The sequence below is a fragment of the Caenorhabditis briggsae genome (genome assembly GCF_000004555.2).
Source record: "Caenorhabditis briggsae complete genome, chrI, whole genome shotgun sequence".
NCBI classification, from domain to species: domain Eukaryota; kingdom Metazoa; phylum Nematoda; class Chromadorea; order Rhabditida; family Rhabditidae; genus Caenorhabditis; species Caenorhabditis briggsae.
Genome location: NC_013489.2, coordinates 1,268,542 through 1,282,813, shown reverse-complemented (window position 1 = coordinate 1,282,813; position 14,272 = coordinate 1,268,542). Strand labels below are relative to the sequence as shown.

The window sequence follows — 14,272 nt, the reverse complement described above, 5'->3', positions numbered from 1 at the left end:
ATCGGTACCAGTTTTCGCTTTTTTTTTTCTTTTTTTCTAGAAAAAATTAGACACCAAAAACAATAGAATTCCGCAAGGAAAATGTGATCATTGAGGTTTTGAAATGTTTCCCTTTAGAATTTTTTTTTCCATTTTTCATCGAATTTTTCAGCCTTTTCACCCATTTTTTGTTGAAAAAATGCACCAAAAGCGCCCCAGCCATCCTATATAGCCCTATTCTCCATATATAAATCACTCGATTCGATTCGATTCCCCATAGAGAAGACCACTCTATCATATCTGATTTAGTTGGTTCGAAAATTTAGATTCTGAAAGAAATTATGGCAGGTCCCGCGAAGGCCCGGATTACAAGTATGATGTCAGGTCCATTTCTAACGCCATTTTAACGTGGTGGCCTAGAAAACGAAACTTGCAAAAGTTAGACCACCCCTGTACCCAAAATTCCCCAAAAATGTCAATTTTTACCATTCAAAGCCTCCATTTGTGGCGCGCAAAGTCTTCGAAATATTTCCTCTGGTCCCATAATTGGCACTGGCTCCTCTCTCGACGGTCCATAAATTTCTTCTGTCAGATTTCCCCATTCGTGTCCAGTCATCTTCTTCCAGGCGTCTTTCCAGTCCTCCTCCTCCTCTTCCTCCTCTCTTCGTCCTCTTCAGAACCCTCCTCGTCGTCCACATCTTCTTCCTCGTCGGAGCATTCTGAATCCTCATCTGCTTGTTCTGCCATCCGCGCTTCCAGATCTTTCTGGAACAAAATTTGAGTTGAGTCTAGAAATACAAAATTCCCATAAATTCCTCTCTTGAAATCAAATATTCGCTCATTTCCCTCTGAGCTTCATCCCGTTTCCGTTGTTTTTCAGCCTCTGGAAGAGATTGGAATCGTCGGATAGCAGCCCACTCGGCGGCAGCATTCCTGGCGGCTGAAATGTTTAGATTTGCTTGTTTCTCTGAAATTCACACTACCTTGACTTTGTCTGTATTTTGTGTACATCTCCTCTTTCTTCTCTTCCTCCCGCTTCATTTCTTCCAGCACCACTTTTTCTTGTTCCTCCACTTGGGCCAATAATTCCTGTTGGAATGAGTTCATTGGGCCCAAAATGCGAAGGATTTCCGCATGTTGTTCGTCTGGAATCGGCAAACATTTCGAAATTTCGAAAAAAAAATGCCCAAAAAAATGTTTTTTCGAGATTTTTAGACGAAAATTTGACTTTTTTTCGATTTTTTTATTGATTTTTCAACTTTTTAAATTGTTACCCGTGATCGCAATCATGTTTGATGCTCCTGGAGCACTCATTTTTGCACGAATATCGTAAGAAAATCCCAAAAAAAACGTCGAGAATTTTCGAATTTAGGAAAAAGTCCGCAATGAACTTTTGCTTACCGTAGTCTTGCACAGAAAAAATTGAAAAAAGAAACTAATTAGCCAAAATTTTAGATTAAAATTTTTTTGAAAAATTTTTTAAGCCTATTTTTTCTTATTTTTTCCCAATATTTACATTGAAAAATTGCTTAAAAAGCGCTGAAATCATTATTTAACTGAGTAGATTACGGTAAACGATTGAGTACCTTAAAGGGACATGCCAAAATTTATCATTGGGTGACGAATGGATTTTGGATTTTCAAAAAAAAAACGGTTTTTTTTTAAATTTCTAGAGTTTTTTTCAGATTTTTGTTTTAGTTTTAAGTGTATTTTATACATTTTCATAGTTTTTCCTTTAAATTCCCTCTTTTTATCGCATAATTTTCCAGATTTTTCTCATTTTCCCTTCAAAAAACTGCAAACAATGCAAGCGCGCCCTGTCGCACTGGTTTTTCGCCGCGAGTTTTAAATCTAGTTGGATCATTTGTTTCTCTTTTTAGCGATTTCCCGGCACTTTTTTCGCGTTTTTCAATGAATAAAAATCTGGAAAACGCTGAAAACGATGGAATAAGTGAAAGTCCATCGAACTGCACATATTGCTACACTCTTACCTGCTCGCTTCGCATCGAATCCACCTCGTCGTCGAAGAAAAAAACGCCGATCAATGCGAAAAATGCAATTTTGACAGTTGGAAGGAATTCTAATAGGTTTTGAACTTTTTTTTTTTTAATTTTGACTCTTTTTCCAGAAAAATCCACCTCCAAATCGAGCTAAAAACCAGTCAAACTGGCCAACCGGCTGTTGTCAGCTACGATGCCACCGATGCCGTCGTTCATTTGCAAAATGTGGCGAATGGAAAGTGTACTGTAGAGATTCCATCGATGTGAGGCTTTTTAGACCCGAAAATTCAAATTTCCCGCCAAAATTTCCCCTAAGAATGCCCATTTTTCAGGTCGATTATGCTGCAAATGTTCAATTGTGCACCGCGGAAATTGAACGTTTTTATGAAGTCCCTTCAAGCGAAATTGGATATTATGAAGGCTGAAAAACAGCCAATTTCAGCAGTGTTAGTGCTGGAAATTGGTTTAAAAAAAAAATGTTTTCTGAAATTTTCATTTTTCAGCTCAAAAAATTTCTCACGACCACCTGCAGTGTTCAATGTGCTCAGTCCACTTACAGTAGGCGAGATGAGAAAAGTGAAAAAGTGAGTAATCGCGCTCTATTGATAACATTAAAATATTGTTCAAAAAATCGCTAAAAATCGCCAAGAAAAGCTTGAAAATAGGCTTAAAACTGTAACAAACCGAGAAAAAAGCCTAAAATCGGCGAAAAGCGACTCAAAAATCTTTTTTAAAAAACCTTTAAAAGTCGAAAAATCGTCTGAAAATTGAAATTTTAAGTTCCCGCCAAGAAGTTTTCGAAAAGTCCGAGCGCGTATGCTACGTAAACTGAAAACAGCTCAAAAATGAAGCCGTAAGGCCCTGAAAAACCTGAAAAACAGTAAAAAATCGCATAGAAAAATCGAAATGAAATTCCCGCCAAATTTTTTTTTCAAAAAGTCCAACGGAGCGCATTTGCTAAAAGACCTGAAAACAGCTCTAAAAATACAGCTAAAATACACGGAAAAAACTAAAAAGCGGCTGAAAAACGCCCTAAAATTAATTTTCAAATTCCCGCCAAGAAGTTTTCGGAAAGTCCAACGGAGTGCATTTGCTAAAAACGTGAAAACAGTTTAAAATGCAGCTAAAATACGTTGAAAATCCCAAAAAAATGACTAAAAATCGCCTAGAAATATCGAAATTTCAAATTCCTGCCAAAAAAATTCTAAAAAGTCCAATAGAGCGCATATGCTAAAAACCTGAAATCAGCTCAAAAATACAGCTAAAATAGGCTGAAAATCTTATAAAAATGGCTAAAAATCGCCTAGAAAAAGCGAAAATTCAAAAAAAAACGTCCAATAGAGCGTAATTGCAAAAAGCTCTAACAACTCGGTCAAAAGCCAAAAAAAGTCCAACGGAGCGCATTTTCAGACTCCGTGAACCATCGTCCCTAGCTTCTAGCGCCTCGACGTCTTCAAACGGCTCCAAAACGGCGACGACGCCAAAACGACGAAACTCGACGAACCAAAATCTCGAAAATCGAATTTTAAATCGATCGATTAGCCTAAAACGAATGACTAGCTTTGCCAGATGTGACAAGGAACAATCCGAGGTAGCAAACGCGCTCCATTGATAAAAATTAAAAATGGTCTTAATTTTCAGGCGCTGACCTCTCTAAAACCTCTCAAAGACGCCCCATCGATAACAGAGCGAATCCAATTGACCAACGAGCAAAAATCCGTCGTTCGATGTGTGATTAATGTAAACGCGCTCCACCGCGAAACTTCTCAATAGAGCGCATTTTCAGAGTCGTGTCAGTGTATTCTTCACGGGGAGCGCTGGAACTGGAAAATCGGTTATTTTGAGGAGAATCATTGAAATGCTGCCTGCCGGATCCACATATATAACTGCGGCTACAGGTTAGAGACGAAGCCACGCCCACTTTTAGAAAGCGCCGCCCACTTTCAGGTGTTGCCGCTTCTCAAATCGGTGGTATCACCCTCCACGCGTTTTGCGGATTCCGTTATGAAAACGCTACCGCTGAGCAATGTCTTCAACAGGTGCTTCGGCACACGCATATGGTAAGTGCGCTCTATTGAGCATGTCTCGCTTTTTTTGGATAAGCCTGTACTCCCACATTGTAACTACGTTAACTAAATTTTTGCCTAACTTTCAGGTCACAAGTTATCGATTTTATCGATTAGCGGGGAGAAGAGGGGTGTCCATCTCCGGTACTCCCACATAGTAACTACGGGAATTCATCGGTTTTATTGACTTTTCAAATCGATTTTTCTAGGTCAAACAATGGAAACAATGCGCTCATCTGATAATCGACGAAATCTCAATGATCGATTCGGAATTCTTCGAAATTCTAGAATACGTGGCACGGGCGGTCCGGAACAACGACGAGCCGTTCGGCGGAATTCAATTGATTATCACTGGCGATTTCTTTCAACTGCCGCCAGTCACCAAGGATAATAAAGAGCCGGTGTTTTGTTTTGAGGTTAGCTAGTGGGAAAAAATGCGCTCCATTGAGAATTTTTGAGAAAATGGCTGTTTTTTTAAATTTTTTGAATTTTCAACGTTGGAAAATGCGCTCTGTTGCGAAACAAGCGTTAAATGTTTCCTAGCGACCTTATAAAGTAAATTACAAGAAAAGTCCAACAGAGCGAATTTGCTTTTCAGAGCGAAGCATGGAGCCGATGTGTTCAGCTAACGATAGTGCTGAAAAATGTGAAAAGACAGAATGATATGGAATTTGTCGAAATTTTGAATTCGGTAAGAATTGGAAAGTGAGTTTTTTAAATTTTTGAAAAATTCTGAAATTTCGAAAAATCGATTTTTTCAGATTTTCAGATTTTTTTGAATTTCTCTGAATTTGAAAATTTTCCGAAAGAAATTTTTTTCTTTTCAAAAATTCTGAACTTCCCAGATGCGATCAATTATCGGCGGACCGCCTTCAAGCCTCCTCCCAAAACGAATTTCCCGCCCACGTGATCCCAACGAAGCTCTGTACGCATTCAGAAGACGCCGAACGCATCAATCAGACGTCACTTCAGAATTCAGAAGGCGTCCAGAAGACGTTCCACGCCTACGACGATTCAGAATTCAACGACGCGAAATGTCGAACGATGGCTGTGAAGACGTTGATTCTGAAGGAGGGATCACAAGTGATGTTGATTAAGAATTTGGACGTTTTCAAGGGATTGTGTAATGGTTCGAGAGGATTTGTGGAGAAATTTGGAGAAAATGGAAACCCGATTGTGCGATTTGTGGCACAAAATGTGGCTATTGAGGTGGGAAAAATGGCCCAAAATTTGTAAAAAATGGTCCAAAATTCAAAAAAAAATGACCCAAAATGGTCCCAAAGATCTCAAAAATTTCCAGATTCGTCGATCGAAATTCTCGATTCGTGTCCCAGGAAGTGACGTTCCATACATCCGTCGACAGTATCCCCTTCAGCTGGCATGGGCCATCTCAATCCATAAATCCCAGGGAATGACACTGGATTGTGCTGAAATTTCGCTGGAGCGCGTTTTCGCCGACGGCCAGGCCTACGTGGCACTGTCGAGAGCCAGGAGCCTGGCGGCAATTCGAATTACTGGATTTGATGTTTCGTGTGTGAGAGCGAATTCAAAGGTTTGAAAGGATTATCGATTTTATCGCTTAACCCGGGTTGCCATTGTACTGTACTCCCACGTAGTAACCACAGAAATTCTAGGTCAAAAATTATCGATTTTATCCATTAACCCGGGTTGCCATTGTACTGTACTCCCACGTAGTAACCACAGCTTATTATCCTTGGTGAATCAAAAACAGCGGAATTTCTGAAATTCAATGAAATCCTGGAATTTTAAGATTTCCAAAAAATTGAAAATTTTGAATTTTCAAAAATATCGATTTTTCCAGGTTATCGATTTTTACAAATCGATCGAGAACGACTACCATTTGAACGACGACGATGGTGACGACGATCGATTATCGATTTCATCGAAAATCAAGAGATTCCGATCGATTTAATTGATTTTTTTCGACTATTCTCACCCATTTTTTATCATATTACTAGAATTTTCAAATTCCCTACTGTTCCATGATCCATACTTTATATTGTAAAATTTAACTATTTTCTGTGTTTTTGAAATTAATTAATTTGATTTTATTCGAAAAATTTAAGTTCCACTCATTTCTCATTGCTCAGGCTTTTACTTTTCTCCATGCTGGAACTGAAAAAAAAAGAAAATTTAAAAAATTTTTAAAAAATTAAAATTGGAAAAATTTCAAATGGCCTAAATTTCATTAAAAATGGTCCAAAATTCATGAAAAATGGTCTTAAGTTCAAAATTTCAAAAAATCGATTTTTTCAAAAATTTGAAAAAAAATTACGATTTCGATTTTGAATCGATTTTTGGCGTTTTTTCATCTGATCCTCCTCCTCCATCTTCCGAATTTTGGTCCATCATAATGGGCAGAATACACATGAAATAGATAGACAAAATGAAATAAATCGGAGCCATTTTCCCAATTCCAACAGCCATATCCAGCATGTGTTCCAGAATTGTTGGTCTGAAAGTTTCTCGGTCATTTTGAAGTGGTGGCCTAACTTTTGCAAATTTGGTTTTCCAGGCCACCACAAAAAAGTTTCAGGAAAAAAATTCAAAAATCCGCGCACCTCAATTTTTTCGAGGGATTCTCAAAAACCAAATAAATCTGCATGGGACTTCTCACGATTTCCATAGAAGAATTTCGAATAACTGGAAGACCTTTCAATGGAACCAACGCCTCGACCCATTTCGAATAAGCCGTCTCTCTAATTATCGATTTATCGATTGGATTCAATTTGACCTCTTCGTTAAATGAGCAGATGGTGGATTTGGTGGCGTTGAGTCTGGAAATTTCTGAACGTCCTAGAATTTCAGATGGTCCGAAAATTCCAAAAGTTTCAGTTTTTTTTAATTCCAGACTTTTTGGACCCAGGACCCAGGACCCAGGACCCAGGACCCAGGACCCAGGACCCAGGACCCAGGACCCAGGACCCAGGACCCAGGACCCAGGACCCAGGACCCAGGACCCAGGACCCAGGACCCAGGACCCAGGACCCAGGACCCAGGACCCAGGACCCAGGACCCAGGACCCAGGACCCAGGACCCAGGACCCAGGACCCAGGACCCAGGACCCAGGACCCAGGACCCAGGACCCAGGACCCAGGACCCAGGACCCAGGACCCAGGACCCAGGACCAAAAAAAAGGAACACAATTTTTCCCAACTTCTGAATTTTTGTATTTTTGAATTTCTACATTTTTCAAATCGAGAATTTTGGAGTTTCAGATTTTCAGAATCTTCAAGTTTTTAGAAAAACCCAAAATCCTGAAGAAAAACGCCTACATTTCTAGAAAACCATCCAAGCCCTTCGTTCTCCAACATCCTGTCTTTTCCACTTTTTTTTCAATTTCTTCCACAGTTTTAATGGATTTTTCACACGATTTTTCGACATATTTCTCAAATTCCAAACTCATAATTTCCGCCAATCTCTCCACAGATTCATTGAATTTTTGATTAGATTCGAACAGTTTGGCTCCTTCAATTGATTGTGGAGTACTGTCGACATCCAATAACTCTCCATAGTTTATGGACTTATTTTTCGAAATTTTCGTTGGATTCGCTTTTTTGAAAATTGCAAAGCTATCTTTTCGAACTTGGTCATGGACCATCACAGTGAATGTTATACGGCAGATGAGCAATCTGAAATTAAAATAATTTTTTCAGTGAATTTCAGACCGTTTTTTAAAGGTGGGGGGACAGGAGATTTTTCGTAGTTTTTTTGTAGCTAGAGTATGCATTCTACCGTGACGGTGTACAACGCTTAATGTCACTCTGCGTACAGCTGTCGTCCTCGCCTTTATGTATGCAATCGGGCGTGCGCTTTCTCTTTGCCCGCGTGGCTCAGTCGGCAGCGGCGCCGCACCCTCAATCATCGCCTTCACAAGTTCAACTCCTCGAGAGGCATCTTTGAACGGAATTTCGAGAACATTTTTTTTTCATGTCCCCCCACCTTTAAAGGAATTTTGGAACAATTTTATATGACTTTTGGACAATGAGTTTAGACTAATTTCTACGAATTTCGGACTATTTTTAAAATTTTGGTCCACATTTTCAGGAATCTTCCGACCATTTTCGAAAGATTTTTTCATAATTTTCCTTATTTTAGACCTATCTCCCAGTGTTTTGGACCATTTTTCATGAATTTTGAATCATTTTTTATCGATTTTGGATCATTTTTTCATGAATTTTGGATCTTTTTTCATAAATTTTGGATCATTTTTCATGAATTTTGGGTCATTTTTATTTCGGAGCATCGTCGTTTTATTGAATTTTTTGAAAAAAAGAACAATGTAACGACTTGGACTAACTTTCTCAACTTGATTTTTCTAGGCCATCGCTTTTTTGGCGAAAAAATGCGCAACATGCACATGATGTGTTTTTTATATCATTTGAACATGGTGGCCTAGAAAACTCAATTTGTGAAAGTTAGGCCATCATGGCCTAGAAAACACACCAAATGAATACCAGGTCTTTTATAGGCCAAAAAAGTTGGTGGCCTAGAAAACTCAAGTTGCAAAAGTTAGGCCACCACGTCAAAATGGCATAGTAAACACACCATATAACCCATTTCTAGACCATTTTGAGGTGGTGGCCTAACTTTTGGAAGTTTGGTTTTCTAGGCCATCACTTCAAAATGGCCTAACATGACCCATACAAAAACAGCAAATTCAGGGAAAACATCGGAAGACCAATTTTCAGAACATGTAACTCACAGAAATAGAAATAAGCTGATAACCATAAAAATGATAACGATAAAAACCGCCATCTCCGCCAAAATTTTTGTCCATTTTTCTGAAAAAAATATATTTGAAATCAAAAATTCGGAATTTCAGAAATTCAGAAAAAACTCACTTTTAAACTCAAATTCCAATACAAATAGCACTGTCAGTGTAGCACTGACTGCTACAGTAAGTGCTACAGTTGTCGCCACAAACTTTTCGTAAAAATTGATAATGTGAATTTTGGGAATCAAAATCACATTTTGATGATATTTTTCAACGAATCCACCGATTGAACCAATCGCTTCTTTTGTGGATGGAATCGAAATATTGATTGCTTTTCGAATAATTTTTTTGTATTCTTCTTGAAGTTTTTCGACTTCCAATTGAAGATTTTCTGTAGAATTTGAATTGATTTTTTTTTTCGAAAATTCAGAAACTGAGAAATTCAGAAATCGAGAAATTCCGAAATTCAGAAATTCAGAAGTTCAGAAATTCAGAAATTCAGAAATTCAGAAATTCAGAAATTCAGAAGTTCAGAAATTCGGAAATTCAGAAATTCGGAAATTCAGAAATTCGGAAATTCGGAAATTCAGAAATTCAGAAATTCAGAAATTTAGAAGTTCAGAAATTCGGAAATTCAGAAATTCGGAAATTCAGAAATTCAGAAATTCGGAAATTCAGAAATTAAGAAATTCAGAAATTCAAAAATTCAAAAATTCAGAAATTTAGAAGTTCAGAAATTCGGAAGTTCAGAAATTCGGAAATTCAGAAATTCAGAAATTCGGAAATTCAGAAATTAAGAAATTCAGAAATTCAGAAATTCAGAAATTCAGAAATTCAGAAATTCAGAAATTCAGAAATTCAGAAATTCAGAAATTCAGAAATTCAGAAATTCAGAAATTCAGAAATTCAGAAATTCAGAAATTCAGAAATTCAGAAATTCAGAAATTCAGAAATTCAGAAGTTCAGAAATTCAGAAGTTCAGAAATTCGGAAATTCAGAAATTCGGAAATTCGGAAATTCAGAAATTCAGAAATTCAGAAATTTAGAAGTTCAGAAATTCGGAAATTCAGAATTTCGGAAATTCAGAAATTCAGAAATTCGGAATTCAGAAATTCAGAAATTCAGAAATTCAGAAATTCAAAACTTCAGAAATTCAGAAATTCAGAAATTCAGAATATGAGAAATCCAGAAATTCAAAAATTCAAAAATTCAAAGATTCAAAAATTCGAAACTTCAGAAAAGAAATTGAGAAATGGAAGAATTCAGAAATTAAGAAATTCTCGAATTCTCGAATCGCCCGAAATGTTCAAACTTTTCGAATTTTATAGAATCTCTGAATTTCTGAATTTCTGAATTTCTGAATTTCTAAATTTCTGAATTTCTGAATTTCTGAATTCCTGAATTTCTGAATTTCTGAATTTCTGTATTTCTGAATTTCTGAATTTCTGAATTTCTGAATTTCTGAATTTCTGAATTTCTGAATTTCTGAATTTCTGAATTTCTGAATTTCTGAATTTCTGAATTTCTGAATTTCTGAGTTTCTGAATTTCTGAATTACTTAATCTTTGAATTTCTGAATTTCTGAATTTCTGAATTTCTGAATTTCTGAATTTCTGATTTTTTTAACTTCTGGATTTCTGAATTTTAATGAATTTTTGGAATTTTTGGAATTTTTCAAACATGGTGATTTTTCAAGTCCAATAGTCCAATTTTTTGAAATTTCAAAAAACAGTTTGATTTCTGTTTCTATTTAAAATCTTTAGTTTCAATTGAGTTATGTCCTTTGTTTTTTGGTGGTCCACATACCAAATCTCAAATCTCCTTCTAATTTCAATATCATTTGTCCCGCATGCTTTTCTACAATTTCACAAACATCGTTAAACATTACTCTTAGAGGCTTGTTGAGGGAGAAAAACGGCCCCCGATCATCGAGTTGTTTTTGGATTTCAGAAATTGGGAGAAGCTGAAAAAAAATAGATTCAAAAAATCAATTTTTAAAACTGTCTGAAACTTTCGTTTCCGATTTTTCATTTGAACAACTCTTTTAGATTCAAAATTAGATTTTTTCCATAAGAAATTTGAACTGAAAATTATGAATTTCTCACTGTCAAAGACTTGGTGTTTAAAATTAAATGTCTAGTTTATTGGGTTATTTTTAGATTATAAAAAAACCAAGATTTTTAAAATTTATAATTTTGAAATCTAAAATTTTCTGTTTGTCCGGATGTCCGTTCTTTCACCTTATCTAACATTGTAGTATTCAAAACTTTGGTCAGATATCGATCCTCGATTCGCCATATTTTGATGTTTCGAGCAAAATCTTTGTCGAAAAAACAGGGAGTCATTTCTAGTTTCCGAGCCACACGGTCTTGGATTGCTGAAAATCGATATTTGATTGAAGATTGAACCCAGTTTTCTGAATTTGAAAATGTATCAGGAAATAAAAAAAGTTTTGTTAATATTCCCAAAATTCGGAATTATTATTTTGGACTTTTTAAATTTATCCTAGGTCCTAAGTCCTTGGGTCCTTGGGTCCTGGATCCCTGGGTCCCTAGGTCCTGGATCCCTGCGTCCTTGTGTCCCTGGATCCTGGATCCCTGGGTCCCTAGGTCCTGGGTCCCTGGGTCCTAGATCTCTGGTCCCTGGGACCCAAGAACTCAGGAATGTCTTAGGGTTTCTGGAGTTTCTGATATTCTAATATTTCAAAACTTCTGAATTTCTGAATTTCTGAATTCCAAAATTGCAAAATTCCGAAACTTACGCATAAATCTTTCATCATTTTTCAATTCCAAATTATCAATTCCGTCCATTAAAAATCCAGAACTTGATCTTAAATTCGAAGTCAAAATCAATAATCCCAGACAACAGAATATTGGAATTATCGTGAGACCAGATCGGTATTCATAGAAGCGAAGCGCAATTCCGAGGACTTCGAAAATTTCAGAAAATCCCAATTTCCAAATTATCGAAAAAATGATGACTGCGGTATTGATGCAGAATATGGAGATGATCAATTGGCGGACGGTCGGCTGAAAAAAACAATAACTTCAGAAAAAAGCTTTTGGAAGTTTGGATTTTCAGAGAATCTACGAAATTCAGAAGTCCGAGATTTTTGAAATTCTAGAAAAGTTGAAAATGAATTTTGAGAAGTTCCAAAGTCCCTGGGTCCTGGATCTCTAGGTCCTGGATCCCTGGGTCCTGGATCCCTGGGTTTTGGATCAATGGGTTCCGGATCCCAGGTCATGGATTCATGGGTCATCTATCTCTAGGTCATGGATCCCTGGATCCTGGATCCCTAGGACATGGATCCCTGGGTCATGGATCTCTAGGTCCTGAATCCCTCGGTCCTGGATCCCTGGGTTTTGGTTCGCTGGGTTCCGGACCCCTAGGTCGTGGTTCCCTGAGTCCTGGATCCCTAGGACATGGATCTCTGGGACATGGATCTCTGGGACATGGATCCCTGGGTTTTGGATTCCTGGGTCATGGATCCCTGGGTCCCTGGGTGACACTGGAAATTTGAAAAAAAAATTTTTTGACCCACCAAATGTTTGAAAACGATGCCAAGAATATCGGAATAACCTCCATATCCATTTTCCATATTCAAAATTCTAATCACATAATCTTCGACAATTTGATTGGACTCATTGATTTCTCGATCAGAAATCAAATCATCGACAATTTTGAAATCAAGAGTTAATTGAGAATGCGACTCGTCCAATCGATAAGTGATTGGCTCGGGAAACCAGTCATGGCAATTCACTTCTTTGTTCGCGGAGGAATTCTTGGAGCAGGTGATTTGATGGAATTGAAGGAGAAGTAATAGAACAAGTGTTTTCATGTTTTTTTGGCTGAAAACTTTGGAAAAACAAATATTTAAAGTTTCAAAAATCCAAAAACTCTAAAAATCGAATCTTGAGATTTTCTGAAATTTTGGGTTTGTACCCGAAAACCAAACCAAGGTGAATTTTTGAAATTTACAAACATTTTATTTAAAAACTTCGGAATCTCAAAAAATTCAGAAATTCAAATATTCAGGAAATCAAAAACTGAATTCTGAAATAGTGGAATTCTCCAAAAATCAATGAAACTGGGAACTCACTTTAGTGCTGAAATTCTAACCAAATTCCAGCCAAAAACTATGGTTTTTGAGCGGAAATTTTTTATCCACGTAAAAAGTCTTTAAATAAAATTCAACAACTTTAAAGTAGATTATATTAAACAAAAACATTAATTAGGTTCCGCGTCACTTCGAAACCGCGTCACTTCGAAACTATGTGTCACTTCGAAACCGCGACGTTTCGAAACCGCGACACTTCGAAACCGGTCGTTTCGAAGCTGAGAAATTTGCACGCAATATAAAACTTAAAATTTCTAATTTTCAATTTCATTTTTTCGTGACCGTTTTTTGTTCGGTTTCGAAATGACTGGTTTCGAAATGACTGGTTTTGAAGTGACGCGAAGCCATTATTAGTTTTTTAATCATCATTTAAAAACTATTATTATTATTAATTTTCTTTCTTTTTTTCACGAACTCTTTTAATGGAAATTTTAAATTGCTGTTTCCATTCTTCAAGTTTACAATTAAAAACCAATTCATTGTACTCAAAGAGTTTCAAGAAAAACGTTTCAGGCATTCTGAAAATGACATTTTCATTATAAATTTTTATTTTATATTATTAGAAGTCGATGAGAATAATGCACCAGTAGTTTGTGGACCCTGAAAAATGAAAAATTTTAAGTGAAAAATTTTTTCCGAATTTTGGATATTTGAATTTCTGGATTTTTGAATTTCCGAATTTCTGAATTTCCTAATTTCAGATGCCTCAAAAACTTTGTAAAAACTCGCCGATTTGAATATTTCTTCCATTTTTTCTCCAATTTTCTGGTCCCATAGATCACACATAAAACTCCTTGGACACTTCGTTTCGCTTTGGTGCATTTTTTGACAAATCATAAGAATCCGAGAATCGTTTTGAGAAATGAATCCATGCTTGGATGAAAAATGGGATGAGAATTAGAAGAAGAATTATGAGGAGGAGCCAGTGATACCATTGCATAAGGAGTTCTGAAATTTCAGAGGGATTGGCGGGAATTTGAACTTTTCAGAAACATTTAGAAGGGTCCCTGGGTCCCTGGGTCCCTGGGTCCCTGGGTCCCTGGGTCCCTGGGTCCCTGGGTCCCTGGGTCCCTGGGTCCCTGGGTCCCTGGGTCCCTGGGTCCCTGGGTCCCTGGGTCCCTGGGTCCCTGGGTCCCTGGGTCCCTGGGTCCCTGGGTCCCTGGGTCCCTGGGTCCCTGGGTCCCTGGGTCCCTGGGTCCCTGGGTCCCTGGGTCCCTGGGTCCCTGGGTCCATGGGTCCCTGGGTCCCTGGGTCCCTGGGTCCTTGGGTCTCTGGGTCCCTGGGTCCCTGGGTCCCTGGGTCCCTGGGTCCCTGGGTCCTGGATCCTGGATCCAAGTCTAAAATTTCAGAATTTCTGAAATTCTGAATTCTG

General features: G+C 37.5%; 5 protein-coding genes across 5 annotated transcripts in view; 2 read left to right on the top strand and 3 right to left on the bottom strand.

The window, feature by feature from the left end:
* The window catches only part of CBG25171, a gene marked incomplete at both ends in the record, with an annotated part of 1,703 nt that extends 1,180 nt beyond the window's left edge, over window positions 1-523 (bottom strand). The window contains one exon of the mRNA XM_045238993.1: window positions 493-523. Coding sequence (XP_045098391.1) covers window positions 493-523 — 31 coding nt within the window. The remainder of the gene's footprint in view (window positions 1-492) is intronic.
* Window positions 524-1,890: 1,367 nt separating this feature from the next.
* Cbr-pif-1 lies at window positions 1,891-5,978 on the top strand (the record flags this gene model as incomplete). Its single annotated transcript, XM_002638752.1, has 13 exons — window positions 1,891-2,066; window positions 2,108-2,242; window positions 2,312-2,425; window positions 2,483-2,563; window positions 3,390-3,570; window positions 3,621-3,719; window positions 3,766-3,877; window positions 3,927-4,039; window positions 4,255-4,461; window positions 4,644-4,750; window positions 4,891-5,254; window positions 5,346-5,597; window positions 5,868-5,978. 13 exons carry the CDS (start codon window positions 1,891-1,893, stop codon window positions 5,976-5,978), a joined length of 2,052 nt encoding a protein of 683 aa, XP_002638798.1.
* A 359-nt stretch (window positions 5,979-6,337) lies between these two features.
* Window positions 6,338-12,621, bottom strand: CBG05156 (the record flags this gene model as incomplete). Its single annotated transcript, XM_045238884.1, has 9 exons — window positions 6,338-6,521; window positions 6,628-7,222; window positions 7,338-7,385; window positions 8,772-8,786; window positions 8,911-9,174; window positions 10,590-10,746; window positions 11,024-11,160; window positions 11,545-11,812; window positions 12,325-12,621. 9 exons carry the CDS (start codon window positions 12,619-12,621, stop codon window positions 6,338-6,340), a joined length of 1,965 nt encoding a protein of 654 aa, XP_045092842.1.
* A 1,188-nt stretch (window positions 12,622-13,809) lies between these two features.
* Window positions 13,810-14,133, bottom strand: CBG25170 (the record flags this gene model as incomplete). The annotated part of the gene is made up of 1 exon (XM_045238842.1): window positions 13,810-14,133. One exon carries the CDS (start codon window positions 14,131-14,133, stop codon window positions 13,810-13,812), a length of 324 nt encoding a protein of 107 aa, XP_045098390.1.
* CBG05157 overlaps window positions 14,132-14,272 on the top strand; it is a gene marked incomplete at both ends in the record, with an annotated part of 664 nt that continues 523 nt past the window's right edge. The window contains one exon of the mRNA XM_002638754.1: window positions 14,132-14,235. Coding sequence (XP_002638800.1) covers window positions 14,132-14,235 — 104 coding nt within the window. The remainder of the gene's footprint in view (window positions 14,236-14,272) is intronic.